The sequence below is a fragment of the Colletes gigas genome, unplaced genomic scaffold, assembly GCF_013123115.1.
Source record: "Colletes gigas isolate AHSC1104 unplaced genomic scaffold, ASM1312311v1 Colletes_gigas_Sc00002, whole genome shotgun sequence".
Classification (NCBI taxonomy): Eukaryota; Metazoa; Arthropoda; class Insecta; order Hymenoptera; family Colletidae; genus Colletes; species Colletes gigas.
The window spans coordinates 91,429-102,043 of NW_025106631.1; the positions used below are offsets into that span (position 1 = coordinate 91,429).

A 10,615-nucleotide genomic window follows, 5' to 3' on the forward strand; every position below is an offset into this window, starting at 1 on the left:
CCAACAACGGATCGTTTAACCAGTAGAATCTTCTTAATATTGTCTTCTTAATAAAATGTCTGAAATTTTCCCTTATGAAAATATTTGAAAAAACCAAAATCGTAAACGGTGCCTTGATAAAAAAATTTATTTATTTATTACAATTTATTGTCGAACAACAGCGTTGTTCGAGTCATAATTTTAATGAAAAATCATTTCTTAAATGTTTACTAGTAGAAAAAGCTATTTTTTTCTATAATTTTATCTATTATGTTTATTGGTAGTTTTTATCGGCAATTTGGTTATGGAAATTGTAACATTATTATTAATTATTCTACAGGACAGTAAATAAAATAGATTTACATGTGATAAATAATTAAAAATAAATGTTTCCAGATGATCGGAGATGTTACTGTATACACACGATATCCAGAGAAATGAATATTTTCGAAACAGTGTGTATTTGAAACAACTGCTAACACGTTCAAACTTCGAAACATCGTTTCTTTCGAATAAATGGACCCTAATACTTACATACAAACTTCTAAATAATAAAAGTTTTCTTAGAAACTGATTGTTCGACTATTAAATATTCCTGTTTTTCGCATTAAAATCTGAGCAAATGTCGAGGACATTCCTAGACCTGACAAAACAAGCATTATTTGTCGGAAGAATACAAGTCATAAATGATCAAAATCTACTCAAAAACAATTTCCTATAATTTTTGACAAAATTCCAAAACTGGGAGTATCGATTTAAAAAAAAATAATGTTATCCGCTCGAGCATGGTTTACGAATTAAAAGATATCGATTATGATTTGCTCACCATACTTTTTCGATCGAAAATCTATTGTCTGGAAGAATGTATTGAAAAGATCGGTAATTCGTAAACGTAGATTAATTAAAACATGCGACGGTAAGGTAATGGTACTTACTGTTAAATGCTAGATAGGATATAATTTATAAAATATTCATGTAAATCTATTAATTATATTGATAAAAATTAAATATTAGCAGCTCTATCATTTTCGGACACACCTTAGATCGCAGCGCGATCTATCGCTTTGATGTGTAATAAGGGTATAAGTAAAAGGTTCAAAGTGATAGAAATGTGTTGATTCGTGACTCATACATGAACGATGAACGATAGTTTTCTCTGTTTGAAATTAAAAAGTCGTCGTTTCGTCAGATGACGGAAAACACTTTCGAAATCGAAAAAGTGTATGAGAAATTCGAGATCCCAAAATCGACGATACGTTTCAGATTAATTTTACTGTTTTGTTTTTATGTGTTGTAACCTATTTCTTGTACATTCAACAACGAAAGAGATAACGCTGGAATGCATTACAACTGGTTCGAAGTTCGTATGCCTTTCTTATCGCGCAATGATTTGTATTCCTTCTTGCGGCACTTCCTTATTTCTTTGTCAGTATCAACGTAATGTTCGACTCGTGCGAACGTAATTTATGTAATATCTACTACGTCGTATCGCTACGATTATTAACGATTCCATCGAGTTACCTTCTCAAGTTTAGGTAACTCTTCTATATTAGAATCGCGAAGATGCTCGAGAGAATACCTTACAACAGCACAACTACAGTTCGTGTGGCAAGTGAAATTAAGAAAAATGAATTCGTTTTTCAAGTCAGTAAATTCATTGACAAATCGAAGAAACATATTGATCAAACAATCGCTGCAAAAGCAATTAATTACCAGCGTAATGGAGGTGGAAATAGCATCGCGCGCGGAAGAAGGTGGAGCAGTTGGCAACTGCGAAGAAAGTATCACGCTCTGCTCTGTTTTGGAAGCTGTCTTCTTACACGGTTTGAAAGACAGCCTTTTAAATCGAGTAACCGAAGTTCTAAGTGATCCGGATATCGATGCCATGCCGCAACCAAGCTTTTGGGGTCCTTTACTAGTATACTCTCATCGTCAGATTATAGACCAAATACAAGCGTCCAGCCAGCTTACCACCGAAGTTGGATATTGCAGAGCTTGGATACGTTTAGCCTTAAACGATGGACTTTTAGCTAACTACCTCTGTTCCATAAGAAGAGAACATTCAGCTTTAAAGCCATATTACAATCGTTCTGCGTTTATTAGGGATTTGGATTTTGTAGAAATTACAGAAAGATTAATCGAAAGCTTGGATTACGTTAATTTTAAACTACAGTGTAATAGTAACTTCTTGAATTTTTGGTCTAGTACGCCTCTTTTACTAGCAGGAATATGGTCACTGCCGATGAAATCTTGTCCTGTATTCAGTGCAATAGACATTGCGAAAACCATAACTACCGATGTAGCGAGTAATGAAAATTTTGCTGATATCGAAACAGCTAGTTCTATCAGTAGTTTAGAGTCCTTTAATTCGTCGCAGTATGCCCTTAATAATGTGGCTTCCGTTATGGAAAATGAAGATTTAAAAATGTTATTGGCTAACAAGAAATCAAACAATATCGGTGCAGGACATTTGACCAACAATTTAAGAGATACTCCACCTTTGCAAGAAGTAGAAGAAGAAAATGTACAAGAAACGGAGGAACAAAATGTGCGGCGAGTAGAGGAATGTGATACGCAAGAAGCCGGGGAACCGACTATAGAAGGCACGGAGGAACATAATTTACAAGAAATTGAAGAAATAGACAAACAGATTTTAGATACTAGTAATCCAAACAGCGATGTAAAAACTAACGCGATACCCAATATTCAAGATTCAGGAACTGAAAATGTTGTACAGAATCGTTCAACGTCCCAGGATGCTATCGAAGCTACCGTAGGAAATTCATTAATTAGAGGATTAGGCTGGTCGACGTTGTTCGAAGATTGTGAATCTTCTTTAAGTTCATTTGTAATATCGCATGACTCTGAAACACCAGCCGAAGGACCTACGTACGATTCGATTATTCAAAGCTATCACAATACTGGAAATACGTCGAAACCAAACCTCCAAGAACTTTTAGAAAAATATCCGAAAAAACAATCATCCGACGATGGAGTTAAAGTTCAATCGGAAATCAAGGTAAAACTTAACTACATATATTTAACGACTGCTAATTAAATTCATACGACTTATTAATTTTTTATTAGCACTGTAACAGCACGTTAAAAATGTTTATTACTGTTTATGTTTAAAATTAGTAACGATCGAACATTGTTTAAACTACGCTACGCGTTGTAAGAACTCGCGTCATACAAGAGTCTACTGCAATAAATTTTCAGTAATTTTATTCAAAGAAGAAATAATTTTAGGCGGTGATAAATTTTGATGAACAATTGGGGAAACTAGCCAGAGAAAAGGGTTTGGACACCCAGGACTATTGTTGCTTTGAATGTGGTCATGCGATTGGCATGATTTTTTCAAAAGCTCATGTGTGTTCCTACTCTGGTAATTATTATTGTTCCAAATGTATGTCTCAGGACGAATTTATTATTCCATCGAGGGTAATTTATAATTGGGATCTAAAGCATTATTCTGTTTGCAATAAAGCTGCGGCATATTTACACAATTGTCCAAAATTATTAGACCTTAAGGTATTAAACCCACAAATTTATATGGCCGTAGATACTATGGCGCAATTGCAATCATTAAGAATTCAATTAAATTTATTAAGAGCTTACTTATTTACCTGCCGTGAACCTATAATCGAATCTTTGCAAAAAAAACTTACACCTAGAGACTATTTATACGAACACGTTCATCAATATTCTGTTGTCGATCTTCTTGACATACCTAACGGAATTCTTGCTCAACAACTACAGAAGGTAATACAATTCGCAAGATGTCATGTTATAAACTGTTGGCTTTGTAGTCAAAAAGGTTTTATATGCGAAATATGCAATAATCCAAACGTAATATATCCTTTTGATATGGAATCTACATATAGAGTAAGTTGATCAAGAATAGTATTATAAAGAATGAGAAAGTAGTTACTTGGTTAATCGATGGAATGGTTTCAGTGCGATGTCTGTAATGCAGTCTTTCACGACGAATGTTTAAATGCAAATAAACCATGTCCAAAATGTGAACGCAGGCGGAAACAAATGGACCTTCCGCTTTTAGACATGGGATGTACAGAATTATCAATGGATGATGCTCCGACAGGTCCAACTAATACAAATTAATAAAAGTATATCGTGACGCGTTACATATTTTTAATTCCAAACTTGCGTACAGTATTGGTGTTTTTATGAACTAATTGTTCAACTGAAATTTTTTTTTTTATTAAAATTTCTTTTCCTAAAAATTAGTAATGAATATTTAATACCCGCAAAGGAATGAACATTACACATTGAAATTGAAACGTAGCGTGCGTCGGTAGAAGAGATGCGAGTAAGTTTTTAGTACACTAATTAGTACACTTTCGGGACGAGCATGCAGAGCTGGGTAAATTTTATTCACGAATAACGAGTAAAAATTTTAGATTGATTCGTAAACGTCTACGTGTATTTTGTTCGTAAATTCATTTAAAAATTACAATTTATTAACGAATTTTTTAAACCAATATTCGGATGAGCAAACCCGTGGCCAAAATATGTACACATACATATTATATTTGATATAATGGATGGAAAAAAATAGATTTTCGAGAATAAAATTTAACCAACTGTGCAAGTACATAGTAGGCAATAATATTTAAGGTTACACTTATTTGAATACTTGTATTTTACTGAACTTTGTCATCTACACACTAGATTCTTATCTTCCTATTTTTGCATCATATTTAATTTACTTGTTTGCTATATCTTTTTCATACACTATAAATACACGTAGTTCTCACTTTTACGAATCAGTTAATTACGATTCCTTTTTCGTAAAACTTGGTAAAATTAATTCTCTCAAAGCTGAAAATTCGTAAAATGAGAATTACCGGGGTACGATTCTTCTACACGATGGTGTTTGTTGTCTTGTTTATTGCTATATTTTTAGGGAAGAATTTGTGTAATGTAATAAATTAAATCTTACGTTTCGTTTAAATTTCTCATAGACACGTTATACAGTAACGAAAATTTATTTAAATTGTTAGATGGATGGCTTTTTAAATATACGTAATATAATATATTTATATACATAATATACTTTTTATTAAAATTTTATGTACAAAATGTAGTAAAATATATTGATCGATCATTTATCAAATTATTTTATACTTATTGTATTTAATACTGTTGTTATATTTATATAATGCAAAAAGTCATCATGCTTTATAATCGACGGATTTACATCCTCTATGTATATATTCTAAACCTATTAATTTTAATGTAATAAAATGTAAATAAAAGTTCAAATTTGTATATACTGGCTTTTATTATGTTTTAGAACGTTAGTATAGGTGTGAATGAAATTTTGTAAAAACGATGCATATTATCGAACAATTCCTATTACGTTTATTTTTTATGCGATAACCAGTATACGCAAACTATATGCTCTATATCTATCTACATATATCATTGTATTACTGGAATAGATGTGATATTATACCAAGTACCTTATAGACTAGAAATAATTCATGTATCGAAAAAACTATGTAGAGTAATTAAAGTTGATAGAAATATTTCGTGTGAACGAAAGAAAATTTAGAGATTCTTAAACAATACGTGATTCTGGTCAGAGTTGGGCAAATTTTGTTCACGATTGACAAATAAACTTTTTCGATTCATTTTAATATTAGATTTAGCCTGCGGGGCTTGTGGTTCGACTGAATGTCAGGTTAAAACATTCATTCTTACGTAGATGTTTTTACGACTGAAACCCAAATGGAAGTTAGTTTACGAATTAATCGAAAAGTTTTATTCGTTGATCGCGAATAAAATTTGTCCAACTCTGGTTCTGGCTTGGCTTGGCTTGGCTTGGCTTGTCAATCTTACACATTTTAAATATATATTTACATTTTTTTAAATCACACAATTTTTATACTTTTTCATTGATTTCATTTGTACTACCATTTTGATCCTGTTAACAGATAATTGTAAATTAAAACGCTGAAAGTATAAGGTATCCTACTACATATATCTGCCAAATAAAATACATTTTAAGAAACGTCTTATATGTATAATACGTATATGTATGTACAAACACGCACGCGGGCACACGCACATAAAAAATATTAAATTTATCGACACGTAATATTTATATTAATTTGTTCGTAACTATGATGTTTTAGTGTATTTCAGGTATAAAAAATATACATTAATTCTAAAAGAATGTTACGCTAATGTTGTTAAATGGAAATTTTAAATAAAATGAAATGAATTTTTCTAGTCTAAACTGTATTGGAAGGCACATTGATTTCCTTACTTCTAATCATATTTAATACTCTTGTTCATTATGCCAAAGTTGAAGCTTCATACTTTCAAAAGATTTCTATGAAACAATATTTACATAATCTTTGCAAACTATAATTAATATTTTTCCAGGTACCTCTACCTATTCACAAAATAAGATTGATTTTATAATATACGATCACATATTGTCGGTAATCAGACACTTAAATTTCGAAAGAAGTCGAAATATTAATTGGATCGTTTACATTTGAAAACTAAACACATGATAATGAAACTTGTATTATAAAAATTTAAGGCGACACGAAAACACGAAATTTGAAATCACGATACGCGTACTTAAGTACTTAGTATCGTTAGAAAACGTGTAACGCGTACGCGATCAATGTAGATTTTGTTTAATTTTATGTAATATTATATGTTATTGTATATTTTTCCAAAATTATATGACTGTTTTATTAATGCTAATATTATGGTTACAGGTACATATTATGTGCAGAAATATAAGCTGCTAGGATTTTAAATATTATTTTCCGTTGAGAGTGAGCAGTTAGGTTATCGTTTACTAAAAAAAAAAAAAAGATATTCGTTATTTGAAAATAGTGTGTTTTTTCCATGAAACAGAATTCGATTATTCGAATCCAACTACATAATACGTTTACTTTCTCGCGATACGTGCATATTAATTTTTGTTGAAATATCATTATTTTTAAACTCGACATATGAAACTTCATTCGATAATACTTATTATTTGAGTAACTATTTTGTACTGTCATTCGCCATCAAACTTGAAATATTGCCAGCTCGTATCTTAAATATTTTTTTGCCTAATTAGTAATATTTCTTTTCAGCGGCAATATTACATCTTTGATGTATGTATTTACTACTTTATGTTTCTACTGGCAATCTCCGTTTGTTGTGTCTGCGATCAATGTAATGTTTTGGGGAAATAAGCGGATGGCAGAATTGGTTTGTCGGACAAACCTGCCCTTCTTAATCCACCTTGCAGCGTAACGGTTGTACTTTTAGCTTTTGTACTGTTCGATGGAACGGATGGATTATTATTTTCTACGACGCCTGGCATCGACGAAGGACCCGCGATATTTCCTGGTAACTTGTTTAAAGAATTAATACGTTCCATAGGTGTACTGGTACTCGAGATTTGACCACTTTTGTTAAACGTTGATATCCCCATTGTACTATCGGTGATACCAACCCCCATCGATCGCGCCGTAATGCGTGAAGTTTGATTTATATTTGGATTTTGCACGATTGGATTTCTCATTGGTAATCCAGATAATGTATTTGATTGTACCGTACTGGGCGCAGGCGTACGTGTTTCAAACTTATTACCCATTAATTTGTTTGTTCTAGGCAATGTCAATTGAATCGAAGAAGGTACAGTAATTGGCGCTGCTACTGCAGCATTTTGTAACGGAGACTGGTTATCTGCTAATCGTCGATTCAACCAACTAATTACTGCAAATACATAAACAAAAAAAATTTGATATGAAATAACAAATTTTTTTTAATTCTTGCTTAAAGAGAAAAAGTTTGAAATAAAAGTAGGAAGCCCGACTAGACCCGACTATGAGCAAAATAAAAGAAAAGTTATAGGATGTGACAGACAATGTGTTCCTATCGAATAAAATGTTGACGTATTAAAAAATTATTCTTCTATGTATAAACCACTGACAAATTCTAAAATCTCTAATAACGAATGAAAGAAATTATTTTTTACCGTTGTCGTTATTTTTTATTATTTTGTCCTTCTCTTCCAATTGATTTTGTTGGATTTTAAGCTGTTCCCTCAAATGTTCAACTTCCGTTTTCCCATCTTTTGCTTCTTTAATTAAACTTTCCATTTTACTTTCTAATTGACCAACTTCCTTTTGTTTAGTATCCAACAGCCGCTCTTGCTCGAGTGCTATGCTGGTGCGTAATTTTAATTTAGATTTCGTCGATGCGAGTTCGTTTTGTAATTTTGTCAATATTTCGTTAGCTTTGACTAGTTCGTCGCTTAAATTTCGCAAAGAATTTTGTTTACGTTGTAACTGGCCTTCTTTCTCGGTTAACAAATCTTCCAAGTGCTGTTTCTGTTCCTTTGCTGTTTTTAACATTTCCGTATGTTTGCTAGTAAGGATACCTTTATCCTTTAATTCTTGTTCAAGTACCGCGACTTTCGTTCTTAAACTATTCACAGTTTTCTCTTTTTCGTGATAATCTGTATCTAGCTTCGAATTTTGTTTTCTCACTAAATTTAAATCTCTCTGAGCTAGATTAAGCTCTTTCTCGACATTTTGCAGTTGCTTAATTTGTTCCATATTTGTTGCTTCCAGAAGAGACAACTTATCTTTGTACGTTAAATTTTGTGTACGTAACTCTGCCAGTTCTGTGTGTAATTGTTTTACAATTTCCGAATGTCTATGTTCTACTTCTATCTTGGCTTTTTCATTCTGACATTGCCATTCTAATCGAGCTTTAGCAAATCTGTAAGATTACGCATAATATTTAATAAACATTCTATAAATATTTTAAATAGAATGCAAGATAATTAAGAGTGTTTTACCACTAACCTGTCTTTTTCAACATTTATTTGCTCGGATAAAGACAATTGCATTTCATTCTTTTCTACCATATACTTATGTTCCAATTGTTCTAGCTCCTTAGTTTTTAATTCTATCTTATTCGATAAATCGTTTAATCTTGTTTCAAGAGTAGCAACATCTCTAGTCTGTTGTAGAATATTCTCTTTTAACCGTTTAATTTTCATAGCCATATGAGTTTTCAAATTAGAATCGCTAGCCGGCGAAATGTTCAGGCTTAAATGACACAAATGTTTGAAATTGTTTGTTTCTACCAATTTGAATATCCATTCTCCGCTTTCTTCTGCCAATAGCAACAAGAATTTTTGTGGCGTTTTTGATAAATTTGCCGGCGGTGTTTGACATTGTTCCAACAAAAATATTAACTGAGTCGCAAAATTATCAAAATCTACCAATAGTCCCTGTTGGGACTTTAAAACTTTAAAATCCTCTTCCGAGATAAATAACGAGTAAAGAAAACAGGGATCATCATCATCTGCTAACAAAACACACAAACTCTGTAATATAAATACACGATATGTTATTAAATTGAACAGATACTTCTGTGAAAATTTCTAGAAATTTATTCCTTCTTTTAAGTAATGAAAACATAAAAACGATAATTAAAACGAGATCATAAGAACGTTGCATAGGATTATTTGTCAACAAAGTGCATATAGGTTAATGTAATCATTGCACGTAATATTACCTTACGACAAACAGGGCTAATACCGGCATGAATTTCCACATTGACCCTAAGTTCGCGCTGACGTTCTTCTTTATGTTGCGGCTTAATATAAACTCTTTGCACTTTAGTGTACAACACTTCGACATTGTTCAATTGAAGGGCAGAATCGCCCGTCACTCCACTCCCAATTGAATTGTTCAAATAATTCATCGTTTGCCTGCGTGTACGGGGATCATTTGTTAGTCCCTGTCCATCCAGTACTTTAGATAACGGAGATAGCGTTTCAATTTTCGTCTCATTTGTCAAACTTTCGTAAACTAAAAAAAATATGCATTGAAACTTTCAAATTCTGTAACCTACATGCCCAGTTGATGCACGCGTATTTCAAGTGGTGCCATCTCAGCATCACGCATTGATATTAACGCCCCTCCCACTGAAATTCATTTTTTTTAAATCTACGCCTTTTTTATCTGCTCATGTAACTTTTCTTTTATTCGGATCACTCTTTAAACAAATTTATATTAGACAGAATGAGATGGATCGATGCGTTCTGTATTATTCATGTAGATGTTTGAAAATTTCCCAAAAAAATTGATAAAGAATTTTGAATTTCGACGATATCTTGGTACTACATAGTTACTTATCAACGCTTCTGAGCACTTCCGGTAGTGATTTCTTTGAGACACTGTACAGATTTCAAGATTTACAGATTTATTACAATTTCATAGCTATTTATGGCTCTTTTTTTTGCAACATATTTTTAGATTTAAGATTACGAGATAAATCATATTTTCATTTTTTCGTACGATACAAACGAGTTAATGAAATCTATAGAAATAATTGTAATTTTCTATTCTGTTACAACACTACGCTATTAAATTTGTAAAATACGCGATATATGAAAATATTGATAAACCGGAAGTGTTGCTTGTAAAACGTTTAATACGTAAGTAGACACATATTAATATCTTTCTGTAACTATCGCAACACACTTAATTTCATTAAAATTTATTTATTTTGACAATTTTAAGGGAAATCGTACTATTCTTTATCACATTTGTTGATAAAAGATTGTAGAAATCAT

The 10,615-nt window shown here is 31.9% G+C and overlaps 2 protein-coding genes across 2 annotated transcripts; one reads left to right on the forward strand and one right to left on the reverse strand.

Moving 5' to 3' along the window:
* The first annotated feature begins 1,062 nt into the window (after window positions 1-1,062).
* LOC122404412 (pleckstrin homology domain-containing family M member 1) lies at window positions 1,063-5,004 on the forward strand. The gene is made up of 3 exons (XM_043408349.1): window positions 1,063-2,998; window positions 3,229-3,864; window positions 3,937-5,004. Exons 1-3 carry the CDS (start codon window positions 1,607-1,609, stop codon window positions 4,099-4,101), a joined length of 2,193 nt encoding a protein of 730 aa, XP_043264284.1. The 5' UTR covers window positions 1,063-1,606; the 3' UTR covers window positions 4,102-5,004.
* Window positions 5,005-6,813: 1,809 nt separating this feature from the next.
* LOC122400721 (spindle assembly abnormal protein 6 homolog) lies at window positions 6,814-9,830 on the reverse strand. The gene is made up of 4 exons (XM_043402329.1): window positions 9,553-9,830; window positions 8,835-9,361; window positions 8,000-8,748; window positions 6,814-7,737 (listed from the first exon to the last, which is right to left on the reverse strand). The coding sequence occupies exons 1-4, from the start codon at window positions 9,739-9,741 to the stop codon at window positions 7,187-7,189; spliced, it is 2,016 nt and encodes a 671-aa protein (XP_043258264.1). The 5' UTR covers window positions 9,742-9,830; the 3' UTR covers window positions 6,814-7,186.
* Window positions 9,831-10,615: the final 785 nt, after the last annotated feature.

What these genes read in the sequence shown, in the direction of transcription:
- LOC122404412 (XM_043408349.1), top strand. Translation starts at nt 1,607, where the DNA reads ATGAATTCGTTTTTCAAGTCAGTAAATTCATTGACAAATCGAAGAAAC. An exon ending in AAGTTCAATCGGAAATCAAG is followed by an intron (nt 2,999 to 3,228) that starts GTAAAACTTAAC and finishes AAATAATTTTAG; the next exon opens with GCGGTGATAAATTTTGATGA. An exon ending in ATATGGAATCTACATATAGA is followed by an intron (nt 3,865 to 3,936) that starts GTAAGTTGATCA and finishes GAATGGTTTCAG; the next exon opens with TGCGATGTCTGTAATGCAGT.
- LOC122400721 (XM_043402329.1), bottom strand. Translation starts at nt 9,741, where the DNA reads ATGAATTATTTGAACAATTCAATTGGGAGTGGAGTGACGGGCGATTCT. An exon ending in TTAGCCCTGTTTGTCGTAAG is followed by an intron (nt 9,362 to 9,552) that starts GTAATATTACGT and finishes TTTATATTACAG; the next exon opens with AGTTTGTGTGTTTTGTTAGC. An exon ending in AATAAAAAATAACGACAACG is followed by an intron (nt 7,738 to 7,999) that starts GTAAAAAATAAT and finishes ATGTATTTGCAG; the next exon opens with TAATTAGTTGGTTGAATCGA.